Source organism: Alexandromys fortis, unplaced genomic scaffold (assembly GCF_014885135.2).
Source record: "Alexandromys fortis isolate MF-2015 unplaced genomic scaffold, M_Fortis_MF-2015_v1.1 scaffold_41, whole genome shotgun sequence".
Taxonomy (NCBI): domain Eukaryota; kingdom Metazoa; phylum Chordata; class Mammalia; order Rodentia; family Cricetidae; genus Alexandromys; species Alexandromys fortis.
The window spans coordinates 7,543,498-7,559,298 of record NW_026067923.1 but is presented as its reverse complement, the minus strand read 5'-3'; the positions used below and the strand labels follow the sequence as shown (position 1 = coordinate 7,559,298).

Here is a 15,801-nt window from a genome sequence, read left to right as displayed (position 1 = left end):
TTTCCATTGTCATTTTATATACATGGTTGAATTATATATTTGTTCTCTTTTGCTCTTTATTTCTAACAAGAAATAGCATGCATACAAGAATAGATTATGTCATTTCAGTCGCTTCAAAGACCATTTAAAACTTTTCCTCACTCACATCCTTAAATTAGAATCTCTATAGTATGTACATTTAAGGTATTTGAGTGACGCTTCTGTCTCTCCTTGTATTTCAGTGGAAATAATATAAACTAAACAAACAAAATAAACCTGTATTAAATCAAAGCTGAGTTTGGAAGCTTTCATAAGTACCATAATAAATTATATCATGAATTATTACTTTGTTTAACCTCTCACATTTTGCCACACCATTTGACATTTGCAACATGCCAGAATTGTCAATCAATTGCAAAACATTGCTCGTCGAGTTCTGATGGATGTTACGAACACTGATGGACAGCAATAAGAAGGACAAGGATGCACTAAGCGTGAAATATCAACCTAGTCTGTGTCTTTAGAGACAAATGGAAGTCTGGATAAAGAATGTTAACAGGCAAGTAAAATACGGAATTTTTGTGTCGCTTTCTCATAGAGTGAAATACAGCCACAAGTCAGCAGCAAGTTTTGAAGATAAGTGTTGGTGATGAAATTTCTGTAAAGATAATTCTGAAGTTGTCACTCAGAGAGAATGTCCTCATAAAAAAAAATCATAATTCCGTGTTGTTTCCTTGAGGAAAGCAAACACTTACAAATGCAAAAATAAAAAATGCGCTTTACTTATAAAACTAAAAATAACTATATCTCCAAGGAATGAGTAAAAAAAAAAATCAAGTGCATTTAAATCACTTTATTGCCCTGGAAGCTGCCGATTCGCCTGCGAGTTGTTTCATTGCAGATGAAAAGAAATCAAAATACGGGGCAGATGTTGAAGAAACCGCATGTACATTCTGTCACACACTGGCATTTGTCAAGTGATTTGGGCTCCTCTATTAAATAAGGTGCATTTTGCTTGATTTTGAGAAGGGAAACATCAGGAAATATTTAAAGGCCAATTGCTGCCAATTAACTTTGATCAGTAAAAGTTCTATTTCAATCTTTGAGATTCCTCTCCTGTCTGAAATAACATACGTTTATAAAACCTCGCAAAGCAACAACCTGATGATTAATGCCTGTTGGCAGCCCTACCACAAGCTTGCTTAGCACTGAGAGTTAAATAAACAAGGGTCCCTGTGAAGGAGGGGGGCGGCGGATGCTAGTCATGTCTTATCATAACGGAGATAGGTGAAAACAATGCCCGTCTTTGTTAAGAATCCAGCTAAGGTCGCGTCTGCCGCCATCCCTTCCAGTCAGCCAGTCTCCTTAGAGATGTTCCCCCAATAAAACCAGCTGCAGTGAAGGCATGAGAAGTCCTAGCAACCCAGATAGTAAAGGCCCCAAGCAAACCGGCTCCAAACAATCAGATTGGACAGGAAAGCACCGGAAGAGGTGGGTAGGGACAACACAGGCAGCTGCACAAATGGCTTACAAAGCTTCTAAGAATCACACTTGATACTTGGGAATCTTGTCATCAAATTTTAATCATTCAGGATCCAACTTTAAAATGTAATAAATGCCACAACAGGGAAACATATTGCCTTATCAGTACTTTGTCTCAGTATTCCAATTACGTGTTTAAAAGAGCAATATCCAATGATAATTTCAGAACCCATCCCGCATTTTCAGATATGTTCCACAAAGTATGTGTAAAGCAATCAGGACTTACTTCTAGGTCATTGAAGAATAGATGCGTGTCTGCCAAGTTGAAGATCATCTCTTCCATTCGCAGGCCAAGGGAAACTGAAGTAGGTGGGTCCTGAAAGGAGAATTTTACAGGTCAGGAACTGGTATGATCTTCAGGCTGTAAGAAAGACGGCATCTCGTCTCAGGAAAGGTGAGGATCACGTGCCACCCCGGGAGAGCTGGAAGTCAGCTGCCTGTACTGTCTGTCAGTCCATGAGCAGTCTTTGGAAACCTCCTAGATGAAAGGTACTCCAGGTATGTTCCTAAGCCTCATAACAAAGTAGCGCTCACCCCAAGTGTTACAAAAATAAGGTATAAGGTTCTCAGACACATGAAGTAGAGGAAATTTGTGTCACAATCTATGAAGAGTGTCTGCAGTTACTGTCCAAATATTGGAAAACATAGTCTAGCTGAAGTTCAGAAATCATACTCTAGATGGTAAGTCACTCTCTTTTTGCATGTGTTCAGACTGCCTGCCCGATTCTCTACTCAACAAAGGAAGTGGTGGCTGAGCTGACTACTTGGGCCCATGTTCAGTCTAGGGACTGATGCTGTGACATATCCAGGCCCCAGGAGTCAGTGTCATGCAGATGGAAGCACTGAGCCAAGAAGATCCAGCAGCTTCTTCACAATGCCCAAGTCATGGCCAGTCCACTGCTCCCTGCTGCCTCTGTCCTAATAACATCTACTGGTACTGATAAGCTTGGGGAGCGTGGGGATAGTTTTATTCTTTATGATAATACTGCATTTTTAATATATAAAATCTAGGAACCAATATGCTTTCTGGTTGCAATCATTTATGCAAAGAAGAAAAAAAATTCCACTTAGAAAGATGACCAGGAATATATGACCAGTTTCTAAAGCTTTAATTGGTATGCACAGAACCACTTTATATGTACAGTAGCATAACTTCTCCCAAAGAATAATAATTTCTTATAATATCATATAATTCTATTTTCTTATCACGATAAACCTTTGGAACAAGGTTTGGAACAAATATAGAATCTACCCAGCAGGAAAATTGTAAATAGGCAAATTATTCCATCTGGCAGGGTTAATTTACCCTGTACCTCATCAAAATCTTGAGTCAAGAACATAACACAAGTCAAAGAAAACAACATTCCCCTCTATCACTGCTACTCAACATGGATACTGTACAATTCCTGTATGGTTTTCTTATTCTATTGCAGATCTCAAGACTTGCTCACAACTTTGACCACTGCCCATGTGTTCAGGAAAGCAAGTCCTGGAGTATCCACCACAGGCCTCAGTGACCCCTGATTTGGGAGGCTGCAACAAGTGTAGAAGAGGAGCCCTAGACCAACCAGCTGGGACTACCTTTTCTTTCCTATAATAGGATAACAACAATAATAAAAATCTTGTCTCTTAGCTTGCTACCATCACACTGGTGTAGGAGGTCCTTCTGTCTTTGTGTTGCTTTCATTGGTTAATAAAGAAACTGCTTTGGGTCTGTTGACAGGGCAGAACTTAGGTAGGCAGGGAAGACAGAACTGAATGCTGGGAGAAAGAAGGTCAGAGGCGGAGATACACTATGGATCCACCAGAGACAGACACTGGGAATTTTACCCTCTAAGTCACTGCCACGTGGCGATACACAGATCAATAGAAATGGGTTAAATTAAGATGTAAGAGTTACCCAATAAGAAGCTAGAGCTAATGGGCCAAGCAGTGATTTAATTAATACAGTTTCTATGTGGTTATTTTGGGGCTAAGCTAGCTGGCCAGCTAGGATGAACAAGCAGCCCCTCTTTGCAACATCACACCAGGAAATCAGAGGGGTAGGAAGCAAATTCTGCCCTCCTTTCAGGCCAAACAGCTGAGCAGGGGCTGCAGAGCAGATCCACCCACGCCACTAGCTTCACCCCAACACCACCTACTTACAGAAGGGAAGAAGGCCTGCAAATAGGAAGCGTAACATCCTTAGTCTCTCCACTGTTCAGCTATTGGACTGACAGTGGAAGAGAGTCAGAGACTGTACAGTCAAGAGTTGGAGAAATGAAACCAACTCCCATACACTTTATATCAGGTCAACCGGGCTGGTGACCTTCCTTACCTTGGCCTGTTTAATACCTCGTAATAGCAACGAAAGTTCTCATATTGTACAAGAATTAGAAGCAGTTTATAAATAAGTAAAACAAACAAACAACTAACCGATTTCCTCTTAGTTTCAGAAGAAATTGTTCAGAAGGATTCTGTCAGTAAATGTTCTGGAAGAAGGTAACGCTCAAACATCCAGAACAAGACTGATCAACAAGGGCCATTCAAATGGCTGTTTCTAAAACAGAACACCAGATTAAGGTGTACAGGGGCCCTAGAGCGGTGGTTCTCAATCTTCCTAATGCCGAGATCCTTTAATATAGTTCCTCATGCTATGATGACTCCCAAGCATAAAATTATTCTGTTGCTGCTTCATAACTGTAATTTTGCTTCTGTGATGAATCGTAATGTAAATATCTGGCATGCAGGAGTTCTGATATACAACCGCCGTGAAAGGGTCATTTAACCCTAAGGGGTCACGACCCACAGGTTGAGAACCATTGCTCTAGAGGCTTCACGCCAATGAAAACACCCTGACTTGTCGTCGAACCCTGCCAGCGAGTCTTTTCATGTGGCAAGGGTAGAGACTTACCACATCTATTTAATTGCCAACCGTGAAATACATGTACCACAATACTGCTGCTGTTAAAAAGCCCTATTTCTTCTTGATATGTTTGCTTATTTACATGGGCATCAAAAGAATCACTCTATTGTTTGTTAATATATAGTGTGCTTTAACTTGTCTTCATAAATTACAGAAACAGTTTGTTGGCCGTCATTATCGTTCTTTTATAGTTTTTCTACCTGCCATTTAATGATGCTGTTTCAGAAACATTTCCTACAGCGAAAACACACTTTGGCAGTGAGCAAAGAGGGGAGAAGCTTAGACTAGGAAGGAGGTCTGTGGAGAGCAGTATTCGTGGACATGTTTTAAGTAGAATCACACCCCCCCCATACACACATTTTAGACCTCCACAACTGTTATGCAAAAATACAAAACAAATTAAATACAGGTTTGGCAAAATACATCTCTTGCTTCCTGGAGCATCCTCTGATGTTTTCCATGCTCACTGAACAGTTTGAAAAATAGAGACCTAGGAGGTCCCTCCTCCCTGACATCTATAAGTGCTAGATTTATGCACGGAAGCTGCCCTGTGAAGTACAGAGACACCGTACACTAGCAGCTTTGCTCAACGGAGATTAGCAAAAGGGTGGGCAGACAAGTTGCATGGGTTTGCCTACACAATTCGAGTAGTCAGAATTATAACACATTTTATTTTCCTATCACACTAAATATTATTTTAATACCATTATATTTTCAAACATGCCTGATGTAAATAAAATGCGAGACATTTAATAAGTTAGTCTTGGCTCCATGACTTATTTTGGAAAATTCAGAAGGAGAAACAAAACAAACAAACCCTCCACATTCTTGGACCAAAAGTGAGACATGGAAATCACCATGCCTTTGGCTTAATTTCATGTTTCTTGAAATATGTCTATTCTTGCAATAACAGATTCCAGTGTTGCAGTTATGAAAAATTTAGTAATATCTCATTTTAAGGAAAACTTCTTACCAAATATTTCCATCTCTCCACGTGGCCATCTGGGGCATTCGCTGCTGCTGTCTACTCTCTTCTCAGTGTGTCTAAAGCATCGCTTTCCTTCACACCACTTGTGAGAAAGTTAGAGCTCTTCCCTCTTTTCAAAGTAATATCTCATTCTAAGAAAAATTAACTATAAAAAGTTTCCATGGCCCCATTTGACCATCATGGGCACTCACCCCCACTGGCTACTCTCTTGACATTTCTCTTCTTCTGATGTTAAGGACACCATCAATCTTTCTGGGCATCCTCTTAGAATCTGATCATCTATCATTTGGTACTTATCCCAGGGACTCTGATCTCATCTATTCTACAGTCAATTTAGGACACTGTGAGACTCAAAAACCCTCTTGGCTCCAACCATATTAGATTTGAGATGTTGACTATAGTGTCAAAAATCTATTAGCTATTGTTCACTTCCCCTGGGATGACCATAAAGCATCTGAAACTCAACATAAGTCAAGGCAAGTTCATCATATTCTCCCAAACCTGATGCATCTTTTTTACTCAAGAGTAGCATCCCTACCATCCTCAAATTGTAGTATTTGATAAACAGCCTCTCCATCCCTACAACAAGTCAAACACAGCATCCTGACACTTCATCCTTGTCTTTCCATCTTTCTTACGCTTTTCTACTTCTTTGCTTTGTGGTTTCCCTCTTGCCATGGATCTTTTCAGCTGCATCTATCGTTGGGGTCTATCTCCTAAGTCACTCTTCTCCCACTTCTTTTACCAAATAGCCAAACATTATATTCAAAACAAAAGATCAATACATGTCTCATTTTTATTTTCTTCTTCAATTGTGCTCTGTTTGTGGCTTCTGTCACAAAACACTGTCTTCAAAAGATAACTAGATAGAGGATTAACACCTACTATAATTTGGCTATATATATTTGCTATAATGGATATAATTAATCTTTCCTGTAAATATAACTCAAATATCAGTCAATTTAGGACACTGTGAGACCCAAAGACCCTCTTGGCCCCAACCATAACAGATTTGAGATCTTGACTATAGGATCAAAAATTTTGACCATATGACAGAGACAAAGGATCTGCCTGCCATCAAGGATCTGTCCCAGAGTTCTCCCACATTATTATATTTTGTTTGCTGACCAACCTGTATGTTCATGGTTATGCTGAGCATGTTTCTCCAGGCTTGATTCAACATCCCTCTTTGTTTTTCCCCACTAGGCTCTGCGGTAAGTAATATGGGAGTAGAACCATTTTATTTGCCAATTAATTTTAAAAACACAGGTGAAGTTCTAGACCACTGTCTGCCAAAGTGTAAGCAACTAAGGCCACCCCTACTACCACTGTTATTTCTATGGCTAATATTAATAGCCACAACTGTGTGGTTGTCCAACCCTGGACTCTAGGCCCTGGCTACAAGAGATACATCAATATTTTACATTCAATCAGGATGTGAAGTCCGGGTTTTTTTTTTTTTTTTTTTTTTTTTAGAAGTAATAGATGTCCTAGGAAAGTCATCCTCAGAATTTCACAAGACATATGGAATAATTTTTATAGTTTGGATCTTGAGAGCTCTTTGTGGTCATATGATAACATCTTGATCCATAGCAATAGTATGCTGGAAGAGAGACAGTAGAACCTTTATGAGGATAGCCTCTCTGGGAGGTTCTCAAGTCATGTGGGTCATGTATTCAAAGTAGATAGTGGGACCCTTTCTTTAGTTTCTCAACCATATAAAGACTGCCTTAGCTTTATCAAATTTTCCTACCATGATGCATTGCCCTATCCAAAACAACCATGCTAATCATTCTTGGGTAACTGCTTCCAAAACCACAAGGCTTGTTACTGTGTTAGAAAGCTGAGAAACATGGTCACCCACCAGTGCTAATGTTAACGTAATCATGAGTTCAATTTTATTATAGTTATTATAACAAGGCTCTTTCTACAAATTTTCTACACAACTTTTCAATTTTTCTGAGACTATGATGTTTTTAAGAGCCTAGTCAACAGAACACTGGTTTTGGTGGAAGCTAAGTCGAGAACATTTAGCATAACTACTCTTAGGCGGAACTTCCATGGGTTCTTCTGAAATATGCCGGCTAAACTTGAGGGCATGCCAGTTTTTTTTCTTTTTTTTATCAGCATAAAGTTGCCGTAATTCCAGGATTTTTGGCAATGGTGTTTAATACTCTGAAGATCTAAGAACTTTGGAGGAGAAGTTTTGTCGATGAATCTAGAAGAATTCATTTAAAAAAAAAGCAAGAAGTATATAAATACATGTTGATAAAAGTCTAAAAACAGTTCTCGAAGGAGATTAAGAAGCAGTAACATTAGGTAATAGAGAGTGGCGGTGGGCAAAAGGACTCATGGGAAGCAAAAGGGGAAAAGTATTTGGGGGTGCTATGAAAGGAGCAGGGGTAATGGGGAGGATGTAGTGGGAAGGCAACCACAACACATTTGCCTGAAAATATCACAGGAATATCTAACAGCATACGTTGATTTAGAAAAATCAATTTTAGAAGATACAACACCAAAATGTTTGCTTGCATAGCCAAGTAGCATGGTTCCTTTGTAGTAGTTTTATATAACTTTTAGTTGACTTCACTTCTCCCTAGGCTTATTAACAAATGGCTGGTAGTGGCATATGACTACAACAATAATTACTGAGGGACTTCCAATGTAGAGCCCTTAAAAATTTTTGAACAGTTTCTAAACAATTCTTTCTTTGTAGATTATTAGTAATTCATGATTCTAGTAGTCCTATTGGTGGTAGGATCAAAATATAGGTTTGTAGAGTCTCTTTAAGAATACCAACATAATACCAACATATGCACAAAAAATAACAAGAGTAAAAAATGGAATCTTCTAGAGTCAGTTCAGGACATTTGTATCAAGAATCTACTGTCCTGATAACTCAATAGAAAGCACATGTGATTTGGATTGGGCCACTTCATCAAACGGTAAGAGTTTAACATCTTTGGGCAATTATCCATAAACATAAAGCATATATATCCACCCCACAAGTAGCAATTCTAGTTGCTGCAGCCAACTGAGCACAGATAAAGTTATCCCATTCCCCAACTCTCCCAGAAACCTTAATGATCTCCCCTAGTGTGAACAGTCTCTTCCTGATCAGGATTAGCATATAAATGCACTTAAGTCTTTGCTGGGCACTTGGTCTCATGTTGAGACTTGTAAAGAAACTACCTCCAGAGAAATGACTGTAGTCAGGCTCACTACTATAGATCATGGATTAGAACTTCCTGAGGAGATACCAGGTTTCAAGCATACTTAAAGATTAGGCACAATTGCTGCTTAAAAATATTGCTGTTAATTATTATCATTGGAAAGACATAAAGTCATATGGCACCTATGAGTCCATGAGAGTGGTCAGTTATTAAATGGGGTTATTAGAAGTTATTAAAAGCCAAGTAGTGGTTTCTCATGCCCCCCAGCACTCGGGAGGCAGAAGCAGGCGGATCTCTGTGAGTTTGAAGCCAGCCTGGTCTACAAGAGCTAGTTCTAGGACAGGCTTCAAAGCTACAGAGAAACCCTGTCTCGAAAAAACAAACAAACAAACAAACAAACAAACAAAAAAAACGAGTTACTAGAAAAACTAAGTAAGAGCATCTCATAATGGACTATTGAGAGAGATTGTCCAAGCCAAAAATTGACCTCAACACAACAACCAGAAATGTGCATTTTTTTTTTCTGAGAGCGATAAACCTAAACCAATGGGACTGAAATCCTAAAGAAAGAATAAAGGAACAAAATGAAAGAAGGGAGGAGGGAGGGAAGGGGAAAGAGGATAGGAAAAATACAATAAGTCAAATCTGACTAAGCTTCTAATTCTAGTTAGCAGTGTGTAGAAATGCATGGGGTGAGGAACATATCCCACAGAGATGGAGTCAAGAAATCATAAGCCTAGAAGATGGCTGATCAGGTTGTTTCAACAGAAGAAATCATGATTTTAAAAAGAAAAATTTTAAAAAAGGATTTAATAAGAACACCCAGATCGAAAAACAAGAGAAATAGAATAAACTGCAGAAATAAATGAATAAAAAACATTGAACAAAGATTCTACAAACTAAGGGTAGTTAGCAACCTTATACTTTTAAATTTTAAAATTTACTGAAAAGCCACAGTAAAGAAAGCAATGTATTTTCTAAATAAGTAGAATTTAACACTAGCAGAATAGAAAAGACCAGAAATAAATACCTGCATATATAGTGAACTTATTTGTGGCAGGGGTGTTAAGTCCATCCATTAGTCTTTTCTATGCTTGGATAGCCACGTGCAATAAAACATAGTTGGGTCTTTACCTTAACACATACACAGATTCTAACTCAAAATAAATCAAAGACCTAAATGTAAGAGCTAAATTCTAAGTCATTCAGAAGAAAGCCTTAGAGTTGCTGACTGAATATGGCAATGATTTCTTGATGTGACATCAAACAAGCAACTGAAGAAAACAGATAGACTCGACATCCTTAAAATTAAAACCTTATATGCATCCAAGAGCACAGTCAACTGAATTGAAAAGGCAATTCATGAAATGAGAGAAATTATTATATAATATATATTACTATATATTATATTATACTATACGTGGTAATAGGTTAATACCCACGATGTCTAAAAAAATGCCATAAATTCTAAGAACTGCAACATCCAGAATGTGGGACACTGCTGATTTTTCCTTTGGTTTGTAAAGACTTTCTAAAATGTGCAATTGCACCTAAAACATTTTACAAGGGCGATGGTGGCACACGCCTTTAATCCCAGCACTCGGGAGGCAGAGACAGGCGGATCTCTGTGAGTTCGAGACCAGCCTGGTCTACAGAGCTAGTTCCAGGACAGGCTCCAAAGCCATAGAGAAACCCTGTCTCCAAAAACTAAAAAAAAAAAAACAAAAACAAAAACAAAAAAAAACTCACATGATAAACAGCATGCTCGGAGGTGAGTAACCTGTACCCAGAAGGGAGAGGCTTAGCACAGCCCAGTAGCTAAGTCTGCTCTGCCTGTGACATCTTGGCTTGTTTCTCCCTACAGTGTGCTTCCGTGAAAACAGAGGAATGCCTAGGTCTGAACTCAAGCCCCAGCTCCTTCATCTCACTTGTTTGTGATGCTGATATGATGGAGAGGATAAATCTTAGTGTCTTAGGAATCACAGTTACACTAGAGAGGCTAGGGCCTCTGGCATTTAGGGGTTTGTTTGTTTGTTTTTGCTTTATTTTGCAAAGATCCCGAAGATTCTGAGTGCTTCCCTAATATCCCAATAGCAGAGCCATCATTTGCCCTCCAGCACTAGGGATTTCTCACTAGGCAAACATTTGCAGCTTCTAGGAAGAGCTTTTCTCGGCTAACACAGGGACACAGGATGCATGCCTCTCGCCATTTTAGTCCTGCGGATTCCGTACAGCTTCCCTCTTAGTTATGCGGGGTGACACCGCTTTCATCTCATACCACTGACAGACTGTTAAAGCTTTCCTCATCCCTCAGCAACCTCTATAAGAAGCTCCTATGTGCCCCTAAATGCACAGGCCAGTACCTCAGATTAGGTTTGTTTGAAATGGTGGCATGGGGAGGTGTGTGTGCTGGGTACCAGAGTTGACTATAGCCCTGAAGATTCTGTCTATGCCCTTGAGCAAGCCACATCTATGCAGTACAATTTTCTGATATACCTCATGGATGTTTTAATGATTACTAACTATACTCAAGCTACTCTATGATACAGGGCTAAATACTGGGTATAGCCACTATTTCTAGCCAGACAAATTCTTTCTCTGGAGTCTTAAAGTTTAGGTAGTCCTAATAGGAGATTAGCAATGAATAGCACACAGTGTTATTCTTTTGGTCCCTGCCCTAGCCACGCCCACTCCCATAACCTCTGACCTGCCCATCGCCATCTTGGGACCCCTCTCTCTCTTTCTGCTTCCTTAGCGTGCGCACGCGTTTTCTCTGTCTCTCTCTTCTTTTATCTCTCCTCTCTCCTTTTATCTCTTTTCTCTGTCTTTCTTTCTCCCCCTTCCTTAATAAATACTTATGGCTATTTCCTGTGTTTACGTGTCTGTTACCTGCCGCCACCATGGGCCGAGGAAGCGTGCCCTCCTGTAGCCGCTTTCCCATGGCGGGCTCCGCCAGCCCGCCCGGGGACCGTTTGTAGCCTCTCTCTCATCGTTTTTTAAGAATAACACACAGTAATGAAACCTCAAATTCTCCAGGAGTTCTGGGGTAGAGTTAGGTTCGTGGTTACTTAGGACTTGCTTGACTCCAATGACTAAGTCTGAGTCCCTGCTTCTAGCCTTATATTTTTGCCCATTTTTATTGAACGTGGCTGCAGTTATGTCTTTACTGAAATTCCAGTGTTTGCACATAGTATTTGAACTTAACTATCATGTCAATAAGCACTCTTTAAAGATGCTATGTCTTCGTCCCCCATTATCTTGACTTCATCAGCAAGTTACACTGTTTTATGTCATGGCTATACGATCATCTTTCACACACCAAGGCAAAGAGCCGGCAGGAGTTCTCTGAGACTGAACAGCTGAGCCATGATGTCACAGAGGGTGCTTGGCCACTCTAGATGGAGCACAGCTTGGTGACATGATCAGAAAGCGGATGTCAGGGCTTTTTAGAGAAACCACAGAGCAGCCACATGCTTTGTCTTACTGATAGATAGCCTTGCAAGAGGAAACCTACTTCTACCAATTGAGTAGCTTCATCTCCGAGACCTTGAGTTCTACCCAGAGCCAACTGGACCATCCTACCAGATCACAGTTCACACCACACATCGCAACACACTGTAGGGCAATCAGAGCGCCTCTGGAGGGCTCACTCCCTTCCTGGCTCTCTTTTCCACTAGTCTTTGATTAGTTGGTGTGCTCACTGCTGGAGCTGTCTACCTGCCCAGTACAGGGGAAGCACACTCATCAGGCACAGTACAGTAAATAACCCACAAAACCATGTCCTTTCTGCTCTTGGAGACAGGAAAGCTGCACTCTGAACACAGCGGTCACAAACAGCCAAGGCAAGAATGTAATGCCCCTCACCAGCCAGCTTCAGGCGACATGACACTCCATTTTCAGAGGTAAACACAAACCCCCAGAGAACTGAGGCTGCTTCAGAAAATTGTTATTATTCATTTTCTCAAAAAAAAAAAAAATCAACTCTTGGCTCAGTGCTTGGTGCCCCTCGAGACTCAACCAAAGACAGAAACTTGAAGGAAACTCTGTTTTGCTTTTTGGCTTTTACAAGTGGGATCCTGAATGTTTCTGTGGCTAGAAGCAAAATATCCTTTCTCCTTTGTTTACAAAGCTTAAATTTAGATATTTCTCTGGCAAACAATCTTTATATGGAACTGCATTTTAAAAGGTACACTCCAAGATTTTTAGGATTGATTTAGTAAGCAAAGCCAAATATCTCAGTAGATTCATCCAAAAGTCATTTCAGTTTTATTATAAAGATCTTTATTATATTTATTATAAGGAATTGATTATCTTTAGATAGCACCAAAACATGGATGTTTTCATTATTTGGGTAGCCTGAAAAGTTGTTTAAGTTTTGATGAACCTCTGACTTACAAGCCATGTTTAGTTAAAAACCAGAATAACTTACCCAATAAATGATAAGTAAATTATACAGAATCAAAACAAAAAAACCTGAGTTTTGTTTTTCACTTTATTATCACGTTTACATTTTAAATGTACAAGTATGTTTTAAATGCATGAATGATGCCTACTGTATAACTTATTCCTATATGAATATCCCACTATTCCTTCAGATCACATCTATGCCAATTCCTGACAACTGATGTGTTTCTTTGGACCACAAAATTAAGCATATCACACTTTTTAATTTGCTATTTATTCATCGTAGGTTAAAAAGAACTTCTATAAGACAGTTCAACTCCTGCAAAGACTCCACGCGGGTCCTCTGGATAAGTACTCATATCTTGAATTCATGCAAGTGAGTCTAAGGTTATTAAATGCTATCTGTACTGGTTTTACGTGGGCAGCAAAGCTGCACAGGCAGCAATTACTGATGGGCCCAGTGAGGCATGAGGCAAACAATGCAAGCGGGTTTATGAGGATTTGTTGCTCAATGTGAAAAATCTTGCTAGGTATGTTCAAATCAAGCTCAGATCTTTGGGGAATATCAATCAAATGAAAGAAAAAAATGTGTTTAAGCCCCTTAAACAATCCCTTATTTAGAATGCTTATATTACATCCACAAACAGGGCCTGGCTGTCATTTAAAAATTCCCCCTATTCAGGAGCTTTTGTTTTGGATGAAAAGGAGGCTGAAGAACAGGAATGGGCACTTTCTGTCCCGAAGTAGTTTATTTTTAAGGCTCCATGCTAGTTGTTCACAGGGCAGAGATTGGGGATAAGCTTTGCAAATTGCTCACTTATCTGAGAAGAGAGAGGAATGTTGTGAAATGCTATTTTGCTTACAAAACACTATAAAAATGTTATTCAAGTAGGATGTGCTATTTCTAAGACTCAAGTCCCCCCACTGAAGTCTCTCTTTCTTCCTGAGTGGCACCCAGGGAGTGATGGCTTTGTCTGGAGTGGGAAGACCCTCTCATCGGGAAGCTGGGGTGAAAGGCTACGCTGGGAGTGTTGAACGGAGTTCTGTTGTCCATTAGGAAATAATCCATGAGAGGTTGTACACTTTTGAAAATCAAATCATGGTTGAAATATTGCTTGATTGTGTTGAACACAGAAGATCTAACCCCATGATGTTGCTAATCAGGTCATTTTCCTGATTTTACCTGGCCCCAGCCTGTGTTCATTTTCTCCTTACTTAAAATGTGCCCTTCCAGCATCATGGAAATAATACCATACTAGAGAATTAAGAGAAAGACCTTCACCTTGGCAAAGATGAATTTCATTTGTGGAGAAAACCCATTGAATCCCAAACATGGGAAAATTGCCAAGATGTGGTATAAAGAGGAAGGGAAAAGAAGAACACTGGTGTGAACCTAGCCAATTGGCCTCCATCCTCGGGCCCATGAGATGCCAAGGGCAAGACTCACCACTAAATCCAATCAAAGGACCCATCAAGATCTCATTTGTGAACACTCACCTACCTATTTCTCCTTTCTAGTGTTACAGCCACTGTTTAGATCTTCATTCCTCCCTACCCTAAGCAGTGTGCCATGATTTTTTTCCCTATTGCATTAATCTCAGTTGTACATTTCCATCGTATCAGTAGAGTGTGCAATATTGCCCATGGTATCTCTGCTCATAGTGTAAGATCCTGCTACTAGATTATAGCCACAGCTCATCTTTGGTGGCAACGGGCCAATTTAAAAACTGTTATATTGCTAGTATTGCCTGGTAATAAATGTACTTCCCTAGATAGAATATTTTTCCCTGACAAATTTCTTCATTGATAAATGAAGAGAGCAACTGGATAAGAAATATGAAAGAAGCTGGGTGAAGTTGCACCAGTTTCTTGATCATATGGACACATTTTCTGCTCTTCCCTTTCTCCAGGGCTGATCATCCATGATTTATAAATATACTTTCTTTTCTCTATATATTTTTGCTGTTCTAATATAATATACATGTCCATCCATCCCATCCACTGGACCCCTAAAAAAGAAATAACAGAGCTCAGACATGAAGTGCCCATCAGTACATTTCTGGAAGCTTTGTATTGCTCTCCAGCGATCTCCAGGATTGCTTTCATATTTCAGATGGGATGGTTAAGAGGGCAGAGTGACTGTGATTCAAGGAGTTTTTTTTTAAAAACCTGCAGGGAAAGGGAGGTGGCTGGTGCTGGCAGAAGTGGACAATGGTGGGGAAGTTGTAGGACTTCTGCTCACTAGTCACCTTCATTCCACAGTGTTTAACAGTAAAAGCAAGGCTATATATACTGATGGCGTCAGCCAATTCATGAGTTCCTGTCTACATTAGTTTTGCCTACAGTTCTGAGTTCAGAGGAAATTGCTGGTAGATAAAGGGAAAGAGAGTGGCTTCAGGACTAGGCTGAAGACAAAGGAAGAGGAGGCTCATTCAGCTGGGCATGTCTTTGATGTTCAAGGAAATGATGTTTCTCATTGGTGTATGTTGAGGTTTTTATATTCTATGTAATCACACAGCATCGAGAGGTTGTATATGGAGCCAGATGATATCTTCTTATTTTAACCCAATTTCCCATCAACATAAAAATGAAAAATAAAAGCAGAACATCTTCCTATGAGATATTCATCTCCTTCCAGATCCCCAGATAGAGAGTTGGTGCTCTCTGCTAGTGACTAGAGTCCCCATGGGATGAGGAAATGATTTTTAGGTTCACTCACTGGTCAGAGTTAAGAATTACTGCTGTGATGCTACCTAGTCACTAAGCGTATGGTCTCTTTCCTTCTGTGTACAGTGAGAGCTGTCACAGCA

At 39.8% G+C, this 15,801-nt stretch overlaps 1 protein-coding gene across 7 annotated transcripts in view; it reads right to left on the bottom strand.

Annotated features, from left to right (window-relative positions):
- Eya1 (EYA transcriptional coactivator and phosphatase 1) overlaps window positions 1-15,801 on the bottom strand; it is a 144,911-nt gene that overhangs the window by 41,053 nt on the left and 88,057 nt on the right. For all 7 annotated transcript variants that reach the window (XM_050142145.1, XM_050142141.1, XM_050142140.1 and 4 more), the window contains one exon: window positions 1,748-1,837. In XM_050142145.1, the coding sequence (XP_049998102.1) occupies window positions 1,748-1,837 (90 nt within the window). The remainder of the gene's footprint in view (window positions 1-1,747; window positions 1,838-15,801) is intronic.